The 18,239-nt window shown below is 35.7% G+C and overlaps 1 protein-coding gene across 3 annotated transcripts; it reads left to right on the top strand.

Annotated features, from left to right (window-relative positions):
* The first annotated feature begins 7,999 nt into the window (after positions 1–7,999).
* On the top strand, positions 8,000–18,142 carry LOC145579924 (isoamylase 1, chloroplastic-like). 3 transcript variants are annotated; one of them, XM_081637233.1, is made up of 18 exons: positions 8,000–8,431; positions 9,567–9,749; positions 9,936–10,028; positions 10,284–10,436; positions 10,847–10,938; positions 11,457–11,598; positions 11,675–11,782; positions 12,621–12,706; positions 13,040–13,111; positions 13,204–13,330; positions 14,769–14,855; positions 15,147–15,239; positions 15,527–15,685; positions 16,059–16,142; positions 16,675–16,755; positions 16,831–16,913; positions 16,995–17,112; positions 17,631–18,142. In XM_081637233.1, the coding sequence occupies exons 1-18, from the start codon at positions 8,075–8,077 to the stop codon at positions 17,898–17,900; spliced, it is 2,388 nt and encodes a 795-aa protein (XP_081493359.1). In that variant the 5' UTR covers positions 8,000–8,074; the 3' UTR covers positions 17,901–18,142. The 3 variants fall into 3 exon arrangements, 2 of the variants coding, with proteins under 2 accessions (XP_081493359.1, XP_081493358.1); XM_081637232.1 differs by having other exon boundaries at positions 10,278–10,436; XR_014099245.1 differs by lacking the exon at positions 17,631–18,142 and having other exon boundaries at positions 10,278–10,436; positions 16,675–16,720.
* The last annotated feature ends 97 nt before the right edge of the window (positions 18,143–18,239 follow it).

Below are 18,239 nucleotides of genomic sequence, written 5' to 3'. Positions count from 1 at the left end.
ATTGGCCGAATTAGGGTGTATTTTATAAACCTGATTGATATTGACTAATTACAATGTCATTGAACTTATTTGAATTGGGCTTGATTATTAAACTTTCTTAGATCTTAGTTTAGTTGTAAAGTAGTTTAGGTTCCGTACAATGCATGGTATTTATTTTTTTTAAAGATTTAAAAAAAGTCTTCTCAATGGGTTAAACCAGGTCAATTATAACAGATTTGAGACTATGTTGAGAAGACTTTCCCAAAGTTTGGCCCATTATAGAATAATAAAAAGGTGGGACGGCTATAATGAAACCGTTTAAAGTTGGGACCATTAAAATCGAAGAAATTTTGTATTTTATCACCTTTAAAAAGCACACTTTTTGATTCATACCACTTACAAAAACGCAAAAATAATACAGTAGAGTTCACCATCACTTACAGTTTATGTTAAGAAAACTGTTAAATTCCATTTTAAATAATCATTCGTGCTGAAAACTTGCTCTATTAAGATTTTAGGTCTTATTGGTTCTTTAAGGTTCGATTTGAGGTTGAAATCGTATAACTGACCTATTTTACATGCTAAGTGATATCTCAATTTGCGTGAATCTACCCCTTTCTCATTTCTGCCCTTTCCTCATTGACCTCTTTCTAAAGTTAGTTTAGGTTCGCTGCATTCGAATTCATAAGTCAAATATTTTGGATCGGTCATTGTAAAGCACTTAATTTTGACAAGTTAATTAACAATTCACATTGAACATTTTGTCAAATACTAAAACTTTAACCTCATTTTTGCCAAATACCAAATTAAAAAAGTAGTAACAAAATTAATTAAGCATAAAATTATAAAAACTTGATATTATCATAATACATGATCGAGTCAAACAAAATTTCGAATGAATTTTTTTGCTTTTTATAAATCTATTAAGAGAGTATTAAATTCCATTATCTCGTACGGGAGTAAGAATTTATAGAGATACAAGCATACAATCAATCATATACTTATATCATCAATTAGCAATGGAGGGAGTATATGCGTTCTAAATATGTGGTGCTTAAAGTTGTGTCATTAGATAATGTAATCTAAATCATAAATTAAAAAGGCTTGCTTACTTTTAGCTTCCTAAATCCTAATCATAAAGCAAAAGTGATTAATTAAAACTGTACCTACACTAGTTTTGCCCAAAATATCAAGAAAATATCTACTAGTTACCATCACGTAAATTTAATTAAGGTATTAATAGCTCTTTAGAAGCTCATGAAACAGGACAATGGTATCACAGTCAATATAACAATGACATCTTTACAAGTTTAAAGTAAAATTTTAATGGATTTCTTCCAACATTGGCTTTATTTATTATTAGATGAAAAATTCTGCGTCCAATATTAATTTGGACGACTAGTATTGCCTTTATTGGTTAATTGGATCTTACATGGACATATATATGACTACGTACCAAGACTATCAAGTCTCAATGTCATATTGTAATCCACTAATCTTCATAAATTAAGGGATAAAATGACATGTGTGATTAAGGAGTGTTAGCCTGGTAGGTGGGAAAAGTGAGGGTATTTTGGTAAACAAAGTGAGCCTCGAGCCTCAGCTAAAAAATATACTACCTCCCTTTTATATTATTTACAATGATTAGACATTTTTCCTTTCTACTTTATGTCAAATCGTTGCAAATAATATGAAACATAGGTAGTAATTTCTTTGGATGTGGTGTTGATGTCATAGTGGTCTACATGATAAAATTATCCGAAATTGAAAATAAAATTTAGTAAAAGTCGGTTTTGATGAATAAAGAAAAGTTTCACTCAATAAAAATTAGTTTAAATCCTTACAGTTTATTTTCCTACACATCGAACGAAGTATATTTTTAATTCAACTATATCTAAACGGAAAATTGAAGTACAAAGTATATTGATAGACAATTGCAATGAAAGACAACGAAACAAATATAATTAATTGAGGGGTATGCGTAGAGCTGGCAATCCTGATCCGACCTGAATGATCCGGCTCGTAATCCGGAATTGACCTAAAAACGTAGACCCGAAGTTGACCCGAACTCAAAGCTGACCTGACCCGACCCATACCCGACCCGAAGTAGAGTTGACCTGACCCGAATTTATCCGACCCGAAGTTGACCTGATACCCGAATTGACCCGACCCGAAATTGACCCGATATTCGAAGTGACCCAACCCGATTTTGACCCGAATTGATTTACCCGAACGGACCCGAAACCCGAAGCGACCTGAATTATACCCAAAATGACCCGATCCAAAATTAACAAATACTTAAAATGACCAAACTGATTTAGGGCTTAATAACTTTACCCAAATAAACACTTATCGAAATTAACCTAAATTGAACAATATATATAGTGTTGTGTGTATAATACTATTGAAATGTGTGTGTGTAATTTAGTGCTCGTAAAAGTCGTACTTCATAAGAGTTCCATTTGATTAAGAACACTAGTTATTGTTATTATTACTATTACTCTTAGCTTCTTCTTTTAAGTGTTACGTTGATTTTTTTTCCACTATTCACTTTATCTAATTTGAATTTTGACCAATTCAATGATAATGATCATACATATGAAACAATACAGTCTTGTGTATATAGTACTGTTGGAATTGTCTAATTAATATATTATTAATATTCAATTGTTATACTTTATACTTATTGATAATTATAACATATTATTGGTCGAATTTCTACATTGACATAGACGAAGATTGACCTAACCCGAACTCAACCCGACCCGAATTTGACCCGACACGAACTTGATCCGATAATTGAACCCGAAGACTAACTCGACCTGAAATGACCCGACCCGAAGTTAACCCAAAGTATTGACCCGATACTCGACCCGAATTACCATTGACCCAAAATCCGAATTGACCCGACCCGAACCAGACCCGAATATTGATTGACCCGAAATTGATCTGACCTGAACTGATCCGACCCGTACCCAACCCGAACGACCCGTTTGCCAGGTCTAGGTGTGTGTGAGACCTTGGTTTTATAGTAAGAGGAAGATAAAATAATAAAATAATAATAAAATAAGAAGAATATGAATGAAATGAAGTAAAAATTCAACTTCAGAGTAATTAAATTAAATGGTGTAAGAGAGAACATCCGAAAAAGAAAAAAAAAAGGAATATAAGATGAAACTCAAATTTTGATAGTAAATAAAAAACAATGTTGATAATACTTTACATCAAAAATAAAGTAATACTCCGTATAATTTATTACTTGGAGAAAAATGTCAATTATAAAGTATAAACTACATAATCATTAAAATATTATGATTGTGATAGTTTAAATGACGACCACTATAAAATTTTCAATCAACTTAATTTGTTTTTATTCCAAGTTTAATTAATATGTGAACCAAATGCTAAAATTACAAACCTTCAAAAGAGAAGTGGATTTAGCTCACAGCATACACTTAGTATTAAAATAAAGAACTATATTAATTCTTGAATTGAACCAATTCAAATTAATCATCAACTTATCCAATACCTCACACCTCAATATAGTCTCATTAGATCGTTAATTACTCCATCTGTTTTTATTTAAGTGTTCTCACTTTGACTGAGCATGTATGTCAATTTTCAATAATCGAAAGTTGATGATGTGAATAATGCAAAAAGGTTAGTAAATATTCGAAAATTATACATTGATATGACTCCAATATATGCTCAAATGATTAAATTTTTTCTTACTCGTATAAATTTAGATACATCAGTCAAAGTTGATGATGTGAATAATGCAAAAAGGTTAGTACGAGACATTTAAATATAAATGGACAAACATTCATTACTCATATACTTAGGGGCTGTTTGGTTTGCACAGGGTAATCGGAATGGAATGTACAAAGGGAATGAAAGAGAATGGAATGAAACCCTTTCCTGGACATATAGTATGTTGTTTGGTTTATAAAAACAAAGAGAATCACCACCACCATACATCCCATCTTTCCTTCTTCTCCAGCCAACTCCACCGCCTAGCCACGACCTCACCAATACTCGTTGCCTGTCGTCAAAACTCCCCCACCCCTCGCCGCCCGTCCTTGCACCTCCCCCACCCCTCGCCGCCCGGTAAAACCTTCCCCCCCCCCCCCCACGTAAAAACCCTAGTAAATGATTCTCCTGCCCTTAAAATCGTTGGCCGTCCCTTCCCCTAGCTGATAGGGTTTTAAGAAAACTCAACCTTATCATACAGATCTTGAGGTTTGGCTTTCTAGGTTTAGTCGAAGCAAATCTCAATGCGAATCAGGGTGGAGGAGAGAGAAAGTGGGCCTAAGCGAAAAAGTGCCGCCGTGAAAAGAAGGAGAGAGATTGATATTCCGATGGTGAAAACCAGTAATAAAGTATAAAATTAGTAATTTATTAGTTAATTCACAAAGTTTAGATTTTTTAATTAATTGGTTCATTCAATTCAAATTTTATTTATTTGATTTCTTTTTTAATCTTATATATACAGGTTTAAGTTTTTATTTTGTTCATTTGTTTTTCTTGCCTTGATTTGATCAATAGGAGAAGTCATTAAATGTCAAATTGGTGTTTCATGAATACATGATGTACTATATATATAGTAACAAACACGCCACTTAATCAAATATCTTTGCATTGTTTCAAATGTGCAATGGTAGTATTCGAATACTTAGGTTGTGAAAAGCACACCTAGTGTGTCTTAATTTACGAACATTGTAGATTTGGAGTACCTCTATGGTATATTGCGCAAAAACGCTACCTTTTTGTATTTTGGATTTCATTTGAATGTATGACATTTTTTAAATTTTTTATTTGATAAATAGAGGGGTTTATTTGGTAGTATGTGTCTAGCAAGTTTTAAAGTAAAAAGTAGTTATTTATCAATTATTTCATTATTTTTAGGGAAATAAAATTCATTTCACTCAGGTCTTTAATTTGCTTGCGGATTTTTTTTTTAAAAAAATTATACCAGTCTATTTCTAATATTTTCAATTACTTTGAAAAATTTATTATACGCTTTATCAAGAATCCAGATGAGTCTTGTGTTTACAAGAAGGTCAGTGGGAGTGACATCGTCTTCCTAGTCTTATATGTCGATGATATATTGCTCATTGGAAATAGCATTCCAATGTTGGAGTCTGTAAAGGCCTGGTTTGGAAAATGTTTTTGAATGAAAGAATTGAGAGAGAGGCTCAGTACATATTGGGGATCAAGATCTACAGGGATAGATTAAGAGGATGATTGGATTGAGCCAGAGTACTTACATTGATAGAGTACTGGCTCGATTCAACATGGAGGAGGCCAAGAGCGGTCACCTACCCATATCACATGGCATAACCCTAAGCAAGAAGTAGTGTCCAAAGACACCTGATGAGTGAGAAATGATCAATCAGATTCCATATGCTTCGCTTATCGGATCGATCATGTTAGGCCAGATGTATCGTATACCTTAAGTGCTATGAGTCGGTACCAATCAGACCCAAGAGAGGCGCATTAGACTGCGGCCAAGAATATCCTAAAGTACCTGAAAAGGAACAAGGATAAATTCTTGTTATATGGTGGCTCAGATGAATTAGTTGTTGAAGGTTACACTGACGCAAGCTTCCAAACAGACAGAGACGATTAAAATCGCAGTCTGGATATGTGTTTTGTCTAAATGGAGGAGCGTTTAGGTGGAAGAGTGCCAAGCAGAGTACAACTGCAGATTCTACAGCTGAAGCCGAATACTTGGCAGCTGCTGAAGCGGATAAGGAGGCAGTTTGGATTCGTAAGTTCGTTGGTGAACTTGATGTTGTACCCTCCATCAAGGGTCTAATCATAGCCCTCTATTGTGATAACAATGGAGCTATTGCTCAGGCCAGAGAGCCAAGGGAACAACAGAAGGTCAAACATGTCAAGCGGCAATTTCACATGATAAGGGAATGGAAGTTAGAGGGTGAAATCAGAATTTGCCAAGTAGGAACGGACGACAATGTAGCCGATCCATTTACTAAACCTCTGCCTTAAGTGAAGCACAACAAGCACATTGGGGCAATGGAAATCAAGCACATTGGTGATTGGCTGTGATTTCCTTGTTTAGAGTTTTAATTAATTTTGAACATTTTAATGTAAGACACTACGATGAACCATTCAAGTTTGGAGTAATTTAATTTCATGCAATTTTATCACTCTATTTCTATTTAATTGTGGTTTAGGTTTAAATATTGAGTCCATTCGATTATGAGAATATTCAAAATAGGGTATCAAGACCAGTCTTGGATAAAGAAACACCTATTAAGTGAACATTGAATATTATAATAAAAAATTATCCCTAATCGAGGTCATTTAAATGATGGACGATTAATGACTACTTGAGATTAGTGTGTAGTTTGATTTATAGCACCGTTTCTTGTGCTACAAGGACATGATTGTCATAAATCATTTATCGTTATCGCTATTACACGTATACCTCACTGTAAAGTCATCACGACGATTCAACTATTAAGTCGATAATCCTTGCTTTTCGAAAACATGTCTAAACCTTTTCTTTATTCTTCTATGGGAAAGTTGGATTCCCCTTCTTTTTTTAATGCAAATCCATCTTTTTTGTTCATTTCTTTTTTAGGGGGGCATGTCGAGATGATCCCTCTCATTGGCAAACTAAAATTCCAAAAGTGGGTTCTAGTGAGGAGAGATGGAGATACAACGAGATTCGGCGAGGAGTAGGGAAGGTGGGACGAGTTCCCGTGAGGAGTGGGGAAAGTGCGGCGAATTCCAGCGAGGTGGCTAGGTGGTGGGGGTAACTCAGTAAGGTAGTGGCTGGGGTGGATATGGTGGTGTAGTGGCTTAGGAAAAGGGAATGCAAAAGCCGGGGGGGGGGGGGAAATTAATATAGAAGGATTTTGGGTAAACTCAAGAATAAAAAAGGGTAAAGGGAATAAAAAAGTGACAATCAAAAACAAGAAAAGAATGAGGCATATTCATTTCTTTTCTTTTTGATTATTAAGTCCAACCAAACGGCCCCTTAATACTTCATATGAATTATAAAAGTTATTTTTTTTTTAATTTTTTTTTAATAAGGTAAGAAAAGTAAATACCAAGAAACCCTTCTCACAAAGGGAATTTCTAATGTATTAGAAAAAAAGAATAGTACAATAGTAAACTAATTAGAGGCCGTTTGATTAGGGGTATTCATCAAAGGGAATGGGAATCAACTGCCCTCATTCCCTTTGTTGTTGTTTGTTAGACTTTTTTTTCCCATTCCCCTTTACATTCTCCATTCCCCCAAATCCTTCCAAATTGATTCCCCACCCCCTAGGTATTTTCATTCCCATTCCTTAGCCACCACCACACCACCATACCACCACCCTCTTACCTATCCAAACCGCCGGAAACACAGCCATCGCACTGTCGCTGCTTCCAGCACCCTTCGCCGGCACTACCCCGTTCCTCGCCGGCCTCTGTACAACTCTTCCCTCCAAGGGTGGGGGAAGGGCGGCCGACGGGTTTTACGGCGAGTGAGAATGAATTCTAGGGTTTTTCGGGGCCGAGGGAGGTTTTTCGGGGGAGGGGAGAGCTCTACGGGGGGGCAAGGGAGGGCGGCGAATGGTGAGGGAGGTGCGACGAGTGGTTTGATGGCTGGAAAAGGTGGAAAGTGAAGGTTTCAGGTGGTTGTGTGGTGGTGGTGGGACTGGTGGGCCTCATTCCCTTTATTTTTAAAACATGCAGCATAGAAAATTTTAGGTATTTTTATCTTGTTCCTTGTCTTTCCCTTTGTTCATTCCATTCCGATTAACCCGTGCGAACCAAACGGCCCCTTAGAGTTATTACAAATTCTATATGATTAGAGTACTATTACATTAACAATTCAATTTGCCATGTGATTTGACGGTACATGTGTTGCGTTAGATACTTCAATTGCGAAACTGAGAAAGGAGAGAACGATGTATAAATAGTGTACGTAAGGCTCTCTAACATTGCATATATAGGGAACTAAACAAAATTCCACCAACTCCATATTCTCATTTTCAACAAAAAATCTCTCCACACACTCCAAGATCATCATACTCTGCACTCCGCTGTTTTCTTCCTCACTCTCAGAACTTGCGCTCTAATGGAGCTTGCTTACCGCACTCCATTTTCTCTCTCTTCCCCTCCCAAATTCTTCAATCCCCAGAAACTTCGTTCCTTAAATCTCACTCGCATTTCCCCTCATTTCATCTCAATTTCATCTGGGTTTCTTCCAAATTCAAGAACTGAGCGATTAATGATGAATGCTAGTGAAACCAGCGCAGAGATTGAGAATGTAGTTGCCGAAAACACTCATGAAACGACGCGTTTTGAAATCTCTGAAGGACTTCCGACGCCGTTTGGGGCAAATGTTCGTGATGGGGGTGTTAATTTTGCTATATTTTCTGGGAATTCTGTTTCTGCTACTCTTTGTTTGATCACTCTCTCTGACTTGCAGCAGGTATAATTTTCTGGGTTGCTCAAATTATTTTCTGGGTTTTCTTTATTTTTCTTGAATTGTTGTTTTTGGTGTTTCTTTTTATGGGTTTTGGTTGTTTAATTTAGCGCCATTTTTATAGATATTATTTGATTGAATTGCTGCAAATGGGTGTTTCTATGGTCTTTCTTGGCTGAAATTTTGTATGAATTAAAAGATAAATTAGTGTATGAATTCAGAAGATTGAAAGAAATTAGACTAATCATTTGAGAAAGTGTGAAAAATTGGCATGGAATCTTGTATTTGGGTGTTGGTAAATCTTTCAGGTTCTTGATTGGTTTTTCTAAAATTTACTGTGTTTTGAAATCAATCCACATTGTTGAGATTATCGTTCATTTAATGGGAAATTTTGAGTTTCAATGACAATCTTTGAGGGAATGAGTAAAGTGGCACTAGCATGTTGAAGAATAAAAGTAGATGGGTCATCCTAAATTGGGAAGAGTAATTTTTCCCCTTTAAAGCTTAGTCATATCTTGAACCTGTTCGCGGTCTGTCAACCGTGGAAATCCTTTATTTCCTTAAGTAGTAAAAGAAAGAATTGAGGCATTCAATCAATTCTTTGGCTTATGTAGCCTCATTGAGTTTTCTTTTCAATAAATTGATTTATTGACTAATCATCTCTTCATGATCCTGTGAACTGTACCCTAAGCAGTTTGATCAAGCTGGATAGAAATATTTGGCACATTTTATTGATTAGAGCTGACATAGAAGCTTTGAGCTATGTAAACCGGAATAGTGTCCAATCTTTCCATCTTCGAGATTACCTTGATCATAGTCCGGTGGACTATTATTTTATTTCATCTGTTTCTGTACTTGGAATATTCTATCATATACCACACAAAAGTGAAATGTTAAGGAATTGAGATGTAATAGTATTAGAATATCAAAGAGACTCATGATGTGATGCAAACATGTGAACCAGTGAAACCTGTGACTTGTCTCAGCGTAGTCTTTTCTTTTGTTAGTCTATATTTGCATATTTGTGCTCACTGGAAAGTGCAATGTTAGATGCTGATTGAATTCTCTATTTGTCATTGGTTTGGATATTCTTTTTTAGCACATTCTGTATCTGATCTAGCTGTTTTTTTTTGTGATGCAGAATAAAATAACTGAGCAAATCTCACTTGATCCACTAGTTAACAGGACTGGAGGTGTATGGCATGTGTTTTTGAAGGGAAACTTTGATGATATGCTATATGGTTACAAATTCGACGGCCCATACTTACCAGAAGAAGGACACTATTATGATTCTTCTCGCATAATATTGGACCCTTATGCAAAAGTTAGTGACTATAGAGTACATCATTATGGCAGTCTTTTGATGCATGAAATTGTATTTTGTTAGGATGGCCTACTATTTCCTCTCATCACGAAAAGCGCTGGGGACTATTTATCTGATGATAATATATTGATATTTTCCTTCAGCTTTCTTACACTATCAACTAACTTTCTCCATTTATTCATCTAGGCTGTTATCAGCAGGGGGGTCTATGGTGAGCTTGCACCTGACCGTAATTGTTGGCCTCAAATGGCTGGCATGATTCCATCTCAGAATGACGAGGTAGCAGCTTTTCTGACATATATGTAATTGATGTTTGATTTGTATTGACATCGTTTCTCATTTCGAATTTTGCACTAAAATGTTGTAGATTAATTCGAGCTGAAATCTTGCAGCCATTTTGATATTATTTTTATTGGACATAAAATACCTTTCTCATACTTGGTTCACCCTTGAGCATGCAGAAAACTACTGAATGCACCTTTTTTTTTCTTTTGGATGTTCATGAATTTTGGCTTGTGCTTTTGATAGTTTCAGTTTGATTGGGAAGGAGATCTACCTCTTAATCACCCACAGAGAGAGCTTATAATATATGAAATGCATGTCCGTGGTTTTACAATGCACGAATCAAGCAGGACCAACTCTCCGGGCACTTATCTTGGCATGATAGAAAAACTTGACCACTTAAAGGTATCTCCTTCGAATATTAGTTAGTTGTCTAAGCTTGATTCTATATTGTCTTTTCAAGATTTGTGCATTGTGTGGATCAGCTTCATAGTTCAATGCAGCTTCTTAATGGTCTTTTCCTTTGCCTCTTTCCACTCTGTGCATCTTTGAAATCGTAATTGAGTTTAAGGATCTCATATTGTACCTTCGTACTAGATGTTTCACTGAAAGCCACTGTTTAGCATGACATCTTGATTATGAGGTCAATATGAAATAAAGGACTTTTGTTCCTACTTAATCTTTCTGTTTCTTCTGTAATATCTTCAACGTTGTAGAAAGGGCTATAAATTGAGAAATGGGCCAATAGTTGGAGCACCAGCTTTTTTGTGAGGTTGCAGGCTTGCTAAGTTGTATCATGCTGCTGTTTTGTGCAGGAACTTGGGATTAATTGCTTAGAGTTAATGCCATGTCATGAGTTCAATGAGCTAGAGTATTACAGCTACAATCCTGCTATGGATGATTACAAGTATAAATCCTCTTCGCTCTCATAGAAAATATTTTCTGTTACAAAATGAGCAATGATGGTTTCATGGATGATATGATAATATAATATTGAATTGCCTATATTCACTGCAATCTAAAATTGTGGCTACTTGATTTTCACAAAAATCCTCAAGTCGTCTTATTCTTGTTTAAGTGTAACTGACTGATTCATGCATGCTCAGTTTTTAAATTTAAATACTGAGAACTTGTGTCATATATGCATCTAGAACTGGGAATATTTATTTTAGTTCAGTTGTTTACCTGCTATATGCCTGCTTGTCCCTGCTGATTTTATCTCCACTTTTTGCTAGTTATTTCCTTGAAGTCTAATTGTCCTATATACCTTATGTATTCCCCTTCATGGAAGTTCTTCATCTGTTTGTATAAAATTTAAATTACCTTGCTTTCCGTGCAGTTCTTTTTTAAGGGTAAATTAGATTACATGGTTAGGACTTAGGACTGATGCTATTTTGGATTGACAAAATTCAATGATATATACAGGATGAACTTTTGGGGTTATTCTACTATCAATTTTTTTTCACCCATGATAAGATATGCATCTTCTGGAATACGCAATTGTGGCCGTGATGCCATAAATGAGTTCAAACTTCTTGTTAGAGAAGCGCATAAAAGGGATATTGAGGTGCAATCTCTAGCCGAGAATCTTGTTTGTTTTTGTTAGATTTTGGCCAGGGTACTTATTCTTTCTACTTTTACAGGTTATCATGGATGTAGTCTTTAATCACACAGCCGAAGGAAATCAGAAAGGTCCAATTTTGTCTTTCAGAGGCATTGACAACTGTGTTTTTTATATGCTTGCACCCAAGGTATGTCTCTGAGCCAGTTACTTAATTTTGGTGCAAAACTAGATGTTAACTTAATTGTACGATGAAGGGAGTATTTTTGTAGGGAAATCAAGGCAATAATTTTTAGTGTGTCCATAGAAAGGAATAAGTATATTTATGTGCCTTTGCATGCAAGTGTGAATTTTATAATTATTTTCTGTACTTGGAAAGACATGCTGTTTTACTGTTGTATCCAACAATGGCGATACTTGTATTATCCATGCACACTCTGAAGTGCAAGATCTGATGAAAGTGAGGCTATGTAATATTCTTCTCATATTTGAGCATAATATTTGGTGATCGTACTTTACCGGTTGATGTTTAAATCTTGATTGCATAAAGCATAATGTGGACTGATCTTGTGTGCAATTTTTGTCATGTAATAATTCACGATACAATGTAGAAAAGTAGAAAACAATTGGTTTGTGAGGAAGTGCTAGTCATATTTTCCTTCCGAACTTGTTTCCCGCATGAAGTTACCTTAAAACATATTTGACATTCTACAGATGTGAGGATGCTCAATATTTGGATCAGTTTCATAAATGCAATATCCATGCTGGTGAATAGTCCTTTATATCTATATGTGTTTGGCAGGGAGAGCTTTTTCCTGTCAGATGCTCCTAACTTTTTCACTTGATTTCATTATATCTTCCCATATACTACTGTATTTCACAGTACATGCACCATTTATTACACTTGCCAATAAAACAATTTTGACTGTAAAACCAGTGGAAAGTATTTCTGGGGTCTTGGTCTCATCTAAAAATTTCTGCTGTATGTAGCTGTCATGCTCTTAAAATTTTCAGTGTATACATTGCAGGGTGACTTTTACAACTATTCAGGTTGTGGAAATACTTTCAATTGCAATCATCCTGTTGTACGTCACTTCATTGTGGACTGCTTAAGGTTATATTTCAATAACTTGCTCTTATTAGTCTTTATTGGATGCAAATTCTTTGCTGGGAAGGACATGAAAGGGAGAATACTTTATATATTGACGATAATTTAAGGGTCTTTGTGTAATAGGTGAAATTACCTTACAATATTCTTATGTTATTGCTCCTTTGATGATTGTTATTTAATCAAATATAGATGACTTATGGGGGAAGCAAAGTTTTGCTCTCCTTTAGTTTAACCTAAAGCAACTGATACCTTTGTGTACCTTAGGCATCTACGGCTTTCATGTTTCCCTTTTCAACCTCCTATTTGTAACTATTAAATGCTCTTTTGACGCTACAGATACTGGGTCACAGAAATGCATGTGGATGGCTTTCGCTTTGATTTGGCTTCTATATTGACTAGGGGTAGCAGGTTGCTTTTTTCTTACATTGACTGCAATTCATGTAATCCTAAAAGTTTCATCTGAATTCCTTTCTCACTTCTGGTTGTCTTTTCTGTTCAAGTCTCTGGGATTCTGCTAATGTTTATGGGAATACAACAGAAGGTGATTTTCTTACAACTGGCACACCATTGAGTAGTCCCCCACTGCTTGATATGATCAGTAATGATCCTGTGCTATGCAGAGTTAAGGTGAATACTGTCCTTATCTTTTTTTTTTATTTCATTTATATTTTCTTGTGCCCATTGTCACACTATCATAAACATGTGATCCTTTTATTTAGTGCTTTCTTTGGTGCAAAAGGATTTGTTTTTTTAGATCCACCTGCAACTAGTACACGATTTACTCTGTTGGGAAGCAAAATCACTGGACTAAAATGCATCCTTTCTCCATACTGGCATGTATATGTTAGGTAATCTAGGAGAATTTAGTTTTAATGCAACAAAATGAGACAGGGATGAGAAAAATGTAATTGTATAGTATATATACGAGTCAACTGTAACAGTTACAAGAAAAAGATAGATTTGAACTTTGAATTATCATTTCCTTGGAAAACTCCAGTCATTGTAAAGTACACACATTGATTCTATATACGCGGGAGTAGTGTTTGCTAATGCTAGTGATTTTGTAACTGCTAGGGGTGTTTACATGAGGAGTTTTCTCTCTTTTTATATATTTATTTTTTGTTTAGTGGGACATACATGGATTAGTTAATTCTAAAGGCAAAAGGCATGTCTTGACTCTCGAGCCCTGTCTGCAGTGTCATTTTTTGTTTACATCATCTTTTGTGGGTGTTATTAAAAGTATCAAGGAATTGTGAAAGCTTAGCTGCATTATTATTGCAGATGAGCCAGTAATGCTCTGCTCTTCACTTACTGTATTCAGGTTGCATCTTTTTGTAATCCAAGGTAGGAGGCCAAATAGTAGTCTTTACCTAGTAATTTTCTCTTTAATTGTGCTGCTCTAATGCCTGTAGCATCTCCCTCGCTTGCAATTTTTCCCGGGAGGTGTGCAAAATTGGGGTCTTTAGGCTTGCACTATTTAGAAGGCTGGTCATGAGATTGATGAACTTTTTAGCTCATTTATGCTTTTTGTTTCTTGCCATCTTGGTTTCCTTAACCTTCATTACATAGACTTTTTTTTTTTTTCCCTGTAGTAGAATCCATGTTCTCCCTCCGTTCTTGAAAGTTTGACTTGCTTATTGTAGACTATTGTTTCTAGGAATGCATGGAAAAAGTGGGTGGGTGTAAGAAAAAAGTGAATAAAGAAAGAGAGATAGGTAAAAAGGTGGGTGGGTGACCCGGGCGTAAGATAAAGCGGGTTAAAGTAGAAGAGTGAGTGTAAAAAGGTGTATGTATTGTGGGGGTAGGAGGGGTAAGATAGTAGGCTAGAAGGGGGTTATTCAAAAACAGAAATGAAGTAAAAGTGAGTCCAACTTTTTGAAACAGATTAAAATGGAAGTGAATTGAACTTCAGGAATGGAGTGAGTATTTAACAACCTTCATCTTCCCCCCAAATATGTTCAATTATTTATTTTGTCTGAATATACTTATATAGATTAGATTTTTTTTTTACTTATATCCAAATTGTCCTGAAACTGATTACCTTTTTGACGGTGCCTTGTTTCAGCTCATTGCGGAAGCATGGGACTGTGGAGGGCTTTACCAAGTTGGTGGTTTTCCTCACTGGGGCATTTGGTCAGAATGGAATGGAAAGGTTAGTTTTTGTCATAATTCTACTAGATTTATTCTGTAAATGATGATTGGGTACTAGTATTATTTATTCTTCTTTCCACTCTCACTTGTTTAAGCTTGTGAACCTAGTTTGTGAACTGCTTTGACCCCTATAATTTTCAGAGTTTCACTACTAGCAAACTTTTAAATACACAACTTCAGTAGGATATGATTTCCCTGTAATCCAGAATGGGGGGCAACTGGTCCAACATTATGGTGACACAGGGGTGGGGTGTAGTTAAATTCTAATTAAATGAACTTGCATTTGATTCAGTATCGTGACATGGTGCGGCTCTTTATCAAAGGAACAGATGGATTTTCTGGTGCTTTTGCTGAATGCCTTTGTGGTAGCCCGAATCTATATAAGGTATTCCTTGTCCTTAAAATACTAGGTGAACATCAAATGCTATATCTGATTCATCTTATCACATCCCTGTCTTCTGCCTATTCTAATATTTTCCATGTCAACTCCCTTTGTCAATAATAATAATCATCTTTTACTTTTCTGTAACTCTGTTTTGGTATGTTTTGAAATCTGAACTCTATTTTGCTTAATACTTAGTATGTAATCTGCTAAGTTTTTTTAGTATATCTATGTGATATGCTACTTCAGAAGATGATTGTCTTGTTAATTGCCTTTTGCTTGCTTTTCAGGAGGGAGGAAGGAGACCATGGCATAGTATCAACTTTGTCTGTGCACATGATGGTTTTACCTTGGCTGACTTAGTGACATACAATGATAAACATAATTTGGCAAATGGGGAAAACAATATGGATGGGGAGAATCACAATAACAGCTGGAACTGTGGGCAGGTATGCTATTATGTGCACAATATTAACATACTATACATTTTCGTGAGCTATGAACCCATTCATTATATTATTTAATTCTAATAGATAGTGAATTAGCTTTTATGAATATTCAGCAAGGGGCTTACTGTGTGGCCACTGGGTCAGTTTGATCACACTTGATAGTTGATATAGGATCCATATTTAGTTTTTCTAGTTGTTCCATTGCCTAGCAGAAATATATTGGGGAAAGTTGCATTGGTTGACAATTTGACAGAAAATAAAGTCTTCAAGGGGCTGGTAGAGGTGCATATGAATCAATAGGGCATCAATAGTAGTTGTTGGTCAGTCAGTATATGGAGGCATTAACTTTGTTTTACACCATGCTGTTTTTCAGGAAGGTGAAATTGCCAGTACTACTGTGAAGAAATTGAGGAAGCGACAGATGCGGAATTTTTTCCTTTGCCTCATGGTTTCACAGGTATATTTGACTATTTAAATCTCTCTATTGTGATAAAAACTTGATGAATGACTTCAATTATCATAGGTATTTTATTTCATAGTTGACCTTGCTAGCTATGCATAGGTAGTGGTGGGATTTTTAGGGCTTGCTTATCATTGTAAAACCAGAGAAAAGAATGGACGAGTGGTATAAACTGTGATATTATATTCAGATTTGAGTTAGTAGATCCTGTTTCTTCAGCAGAGTGAAATTTGTTCTCTTAACTCTACAATTAAGAATTTATGATCGCTGCTCTGTTTAATTTAGTGTATAAATGGAGGTTAATGTAATGTGTAGGTGGTAATGATGAATTGATGACTAAAAATACTTAACCACTGATATTGTTTTTGATGCTTTTGTTAAGAGGAACTTTATAGTTGACTGAGCTTCTTGGGGCATTACCATATGTATTCGTATTATGTGCAATATACATCCAATTATTGGAGCTTCTCAGTATTGATGCCTCAAGATTTATTCCACATGCTTTTTCAATTTTCCTTTGTTTTGGCAGGGTGTTCCTATGATGTACATGGGTGATGAATATGGCCACACAAAAGGTGGAAATAACAACTCATACTGCCATGATAACTATGTAATAGCTGCTCCCTTTTGAATCTAACATGAAGTACACTTGTGAACTCTTTGACTAATATTTTCTAAGATGCAGATCAACTATTTTCGGTGGGATAAGAAGGAGGAGGCTACTAATGATTTCTTCAGATTCTGCCGTCTAATGACCAAATTTCGAAGGTGAGTTGGTATCACAACTTATTGTGAATGCTATTTTCCCACCAGCCACTAATAGATTTTTTTGCATGCTTACTCTATAAGTGAATGCGAGTCACTTGGTTTGAATGAATTTCCAACATCTGAAAGACTGCAATGGCATGGCCACATCCCTGGGCATCCAGATTGGTCCGAGACAAGTCGTTTTGTGGCATTCACTTTGGTGAGTTTATTTTCTCAGTGCTTTTTTCTTTCAATATTTGTAAAAAAAGGTTATGTTTTTGTACTCCACCAAAATTTAAATCATTATTTCGATAGATAAATCACAGATCAACTGAATGCTTGGCTAAAGAATAACTTAAAAGTGCAGTTCTATGGTTCTCAAAGCTGAATATGTGATACATTTTAATAGGCATGAGCTTGTTTCCTGTTGCCATATTAATAAAAATCCACACAAATATCCAATTTGATTTGATGCATGCTCGCAGTCCAAATGAACCCTTAAAGGGCCTTAACTGTCATTACTGAAGCAATCAGCATATCCTTCAGAATATCATCGCCTCTTGGCAGACAGCAAAATGTCTATGCTGTTTCCCTCCTAATAACCCAACTAAGGAACCATTTGTTATTTGATACGTTACCCTCCATTTAGAAATAGTTGTCACATGCCAGTTATAGACTTGTTGTCATTTTTTTTGATACATATTCCTCTCTCAAGTAATTTATAATTGGTGGGTGCAGAAAGACTTGATAAAGGGAGAAATATATGTTGCTTTCAACACCAGTCATAAACCAGTCACCGTGACTTTGCCTGATCGCCCTGGTTACCGATGGGAGCCACTGGTAGACACCAGCAAGCCAACACCATTTGACTTTCTGTCTGATAATGTGTCGGAAAGAGATATAGCAGTTCAGCAGTTTCAGCATTTCCTAGAAGGCAATTTGTACCCAATGCTGAGTTATTCTTCCATCATTCTTTTGCTGAAGCCTAATGTTGATACAAGTTCATAGGTCACACACCCTATTACCAATTTACAATACATAATATGTACATTTTATAGCATGTATAAATAGGTTAGAGCAGTAAATAATGCAATGGATACAAGAGGAGATGATTGATGGATATTTGTTAATGTAGATTTGCTGTGGTTTTAGGCTTAGAAATGATATCTCATGTACAGATATTCAGACCTTATCTCTTTCAATAATAGATCAATAAAAGCTTGATTATGATTTTCCCGAGTTACTTTGAATTATCCTCTTCTGTTTGCAGTTCTCTCCTTTGTATCTTAGATCATCATTTGGCACAGAGCAATTTAGGCAGGCTTTTTTCAGGTGAAAAGTAATTGA

This window comes from Chenopodium album, chromosome 14 (assembly GCF_948465745.1).
Source record: "Chenopodium album chromosome 14, dcCheAlbu1.1, whole genome shotgun sequence".
NCBI classification, from domain to species: Eukaryota; Viridiplantae; Streptophyta; class Magnoliopsida; order Caryophyllales; family Amaranthaceae; genus Chenopodium; species Chenopodium album.
Note: the sequence above shows the minus strand (reverse complement) of the source record. Positions and strands in the feature narration are given on the sequence as shown.

Excerpts from the sequence above, each read along its gene's own strand:
- LOC145579924 (XM_081637232.1), top strand. The coding sequence starts at position 8,075 with ATGGAGCTTGCTTACCGCACTCCATTTTCTCTCTCTTCCCCTCCCAAA. Across the intron at positions 9,750-9,935 it reads TATTGGACCCTTATGCAAAA|GCTGTTATCAGCAGGGGGGT; the intron begins GTTAGTGACTAT and ends TTATTCATCTAG. Across the intron at positions 11,599-11,674 it reads CGCATAAAAGGGATATTGAG|GTTATCATGGATGTAGTCTT; the intron begins GTGCAATCTCTA and ends CTACTTTTACAG.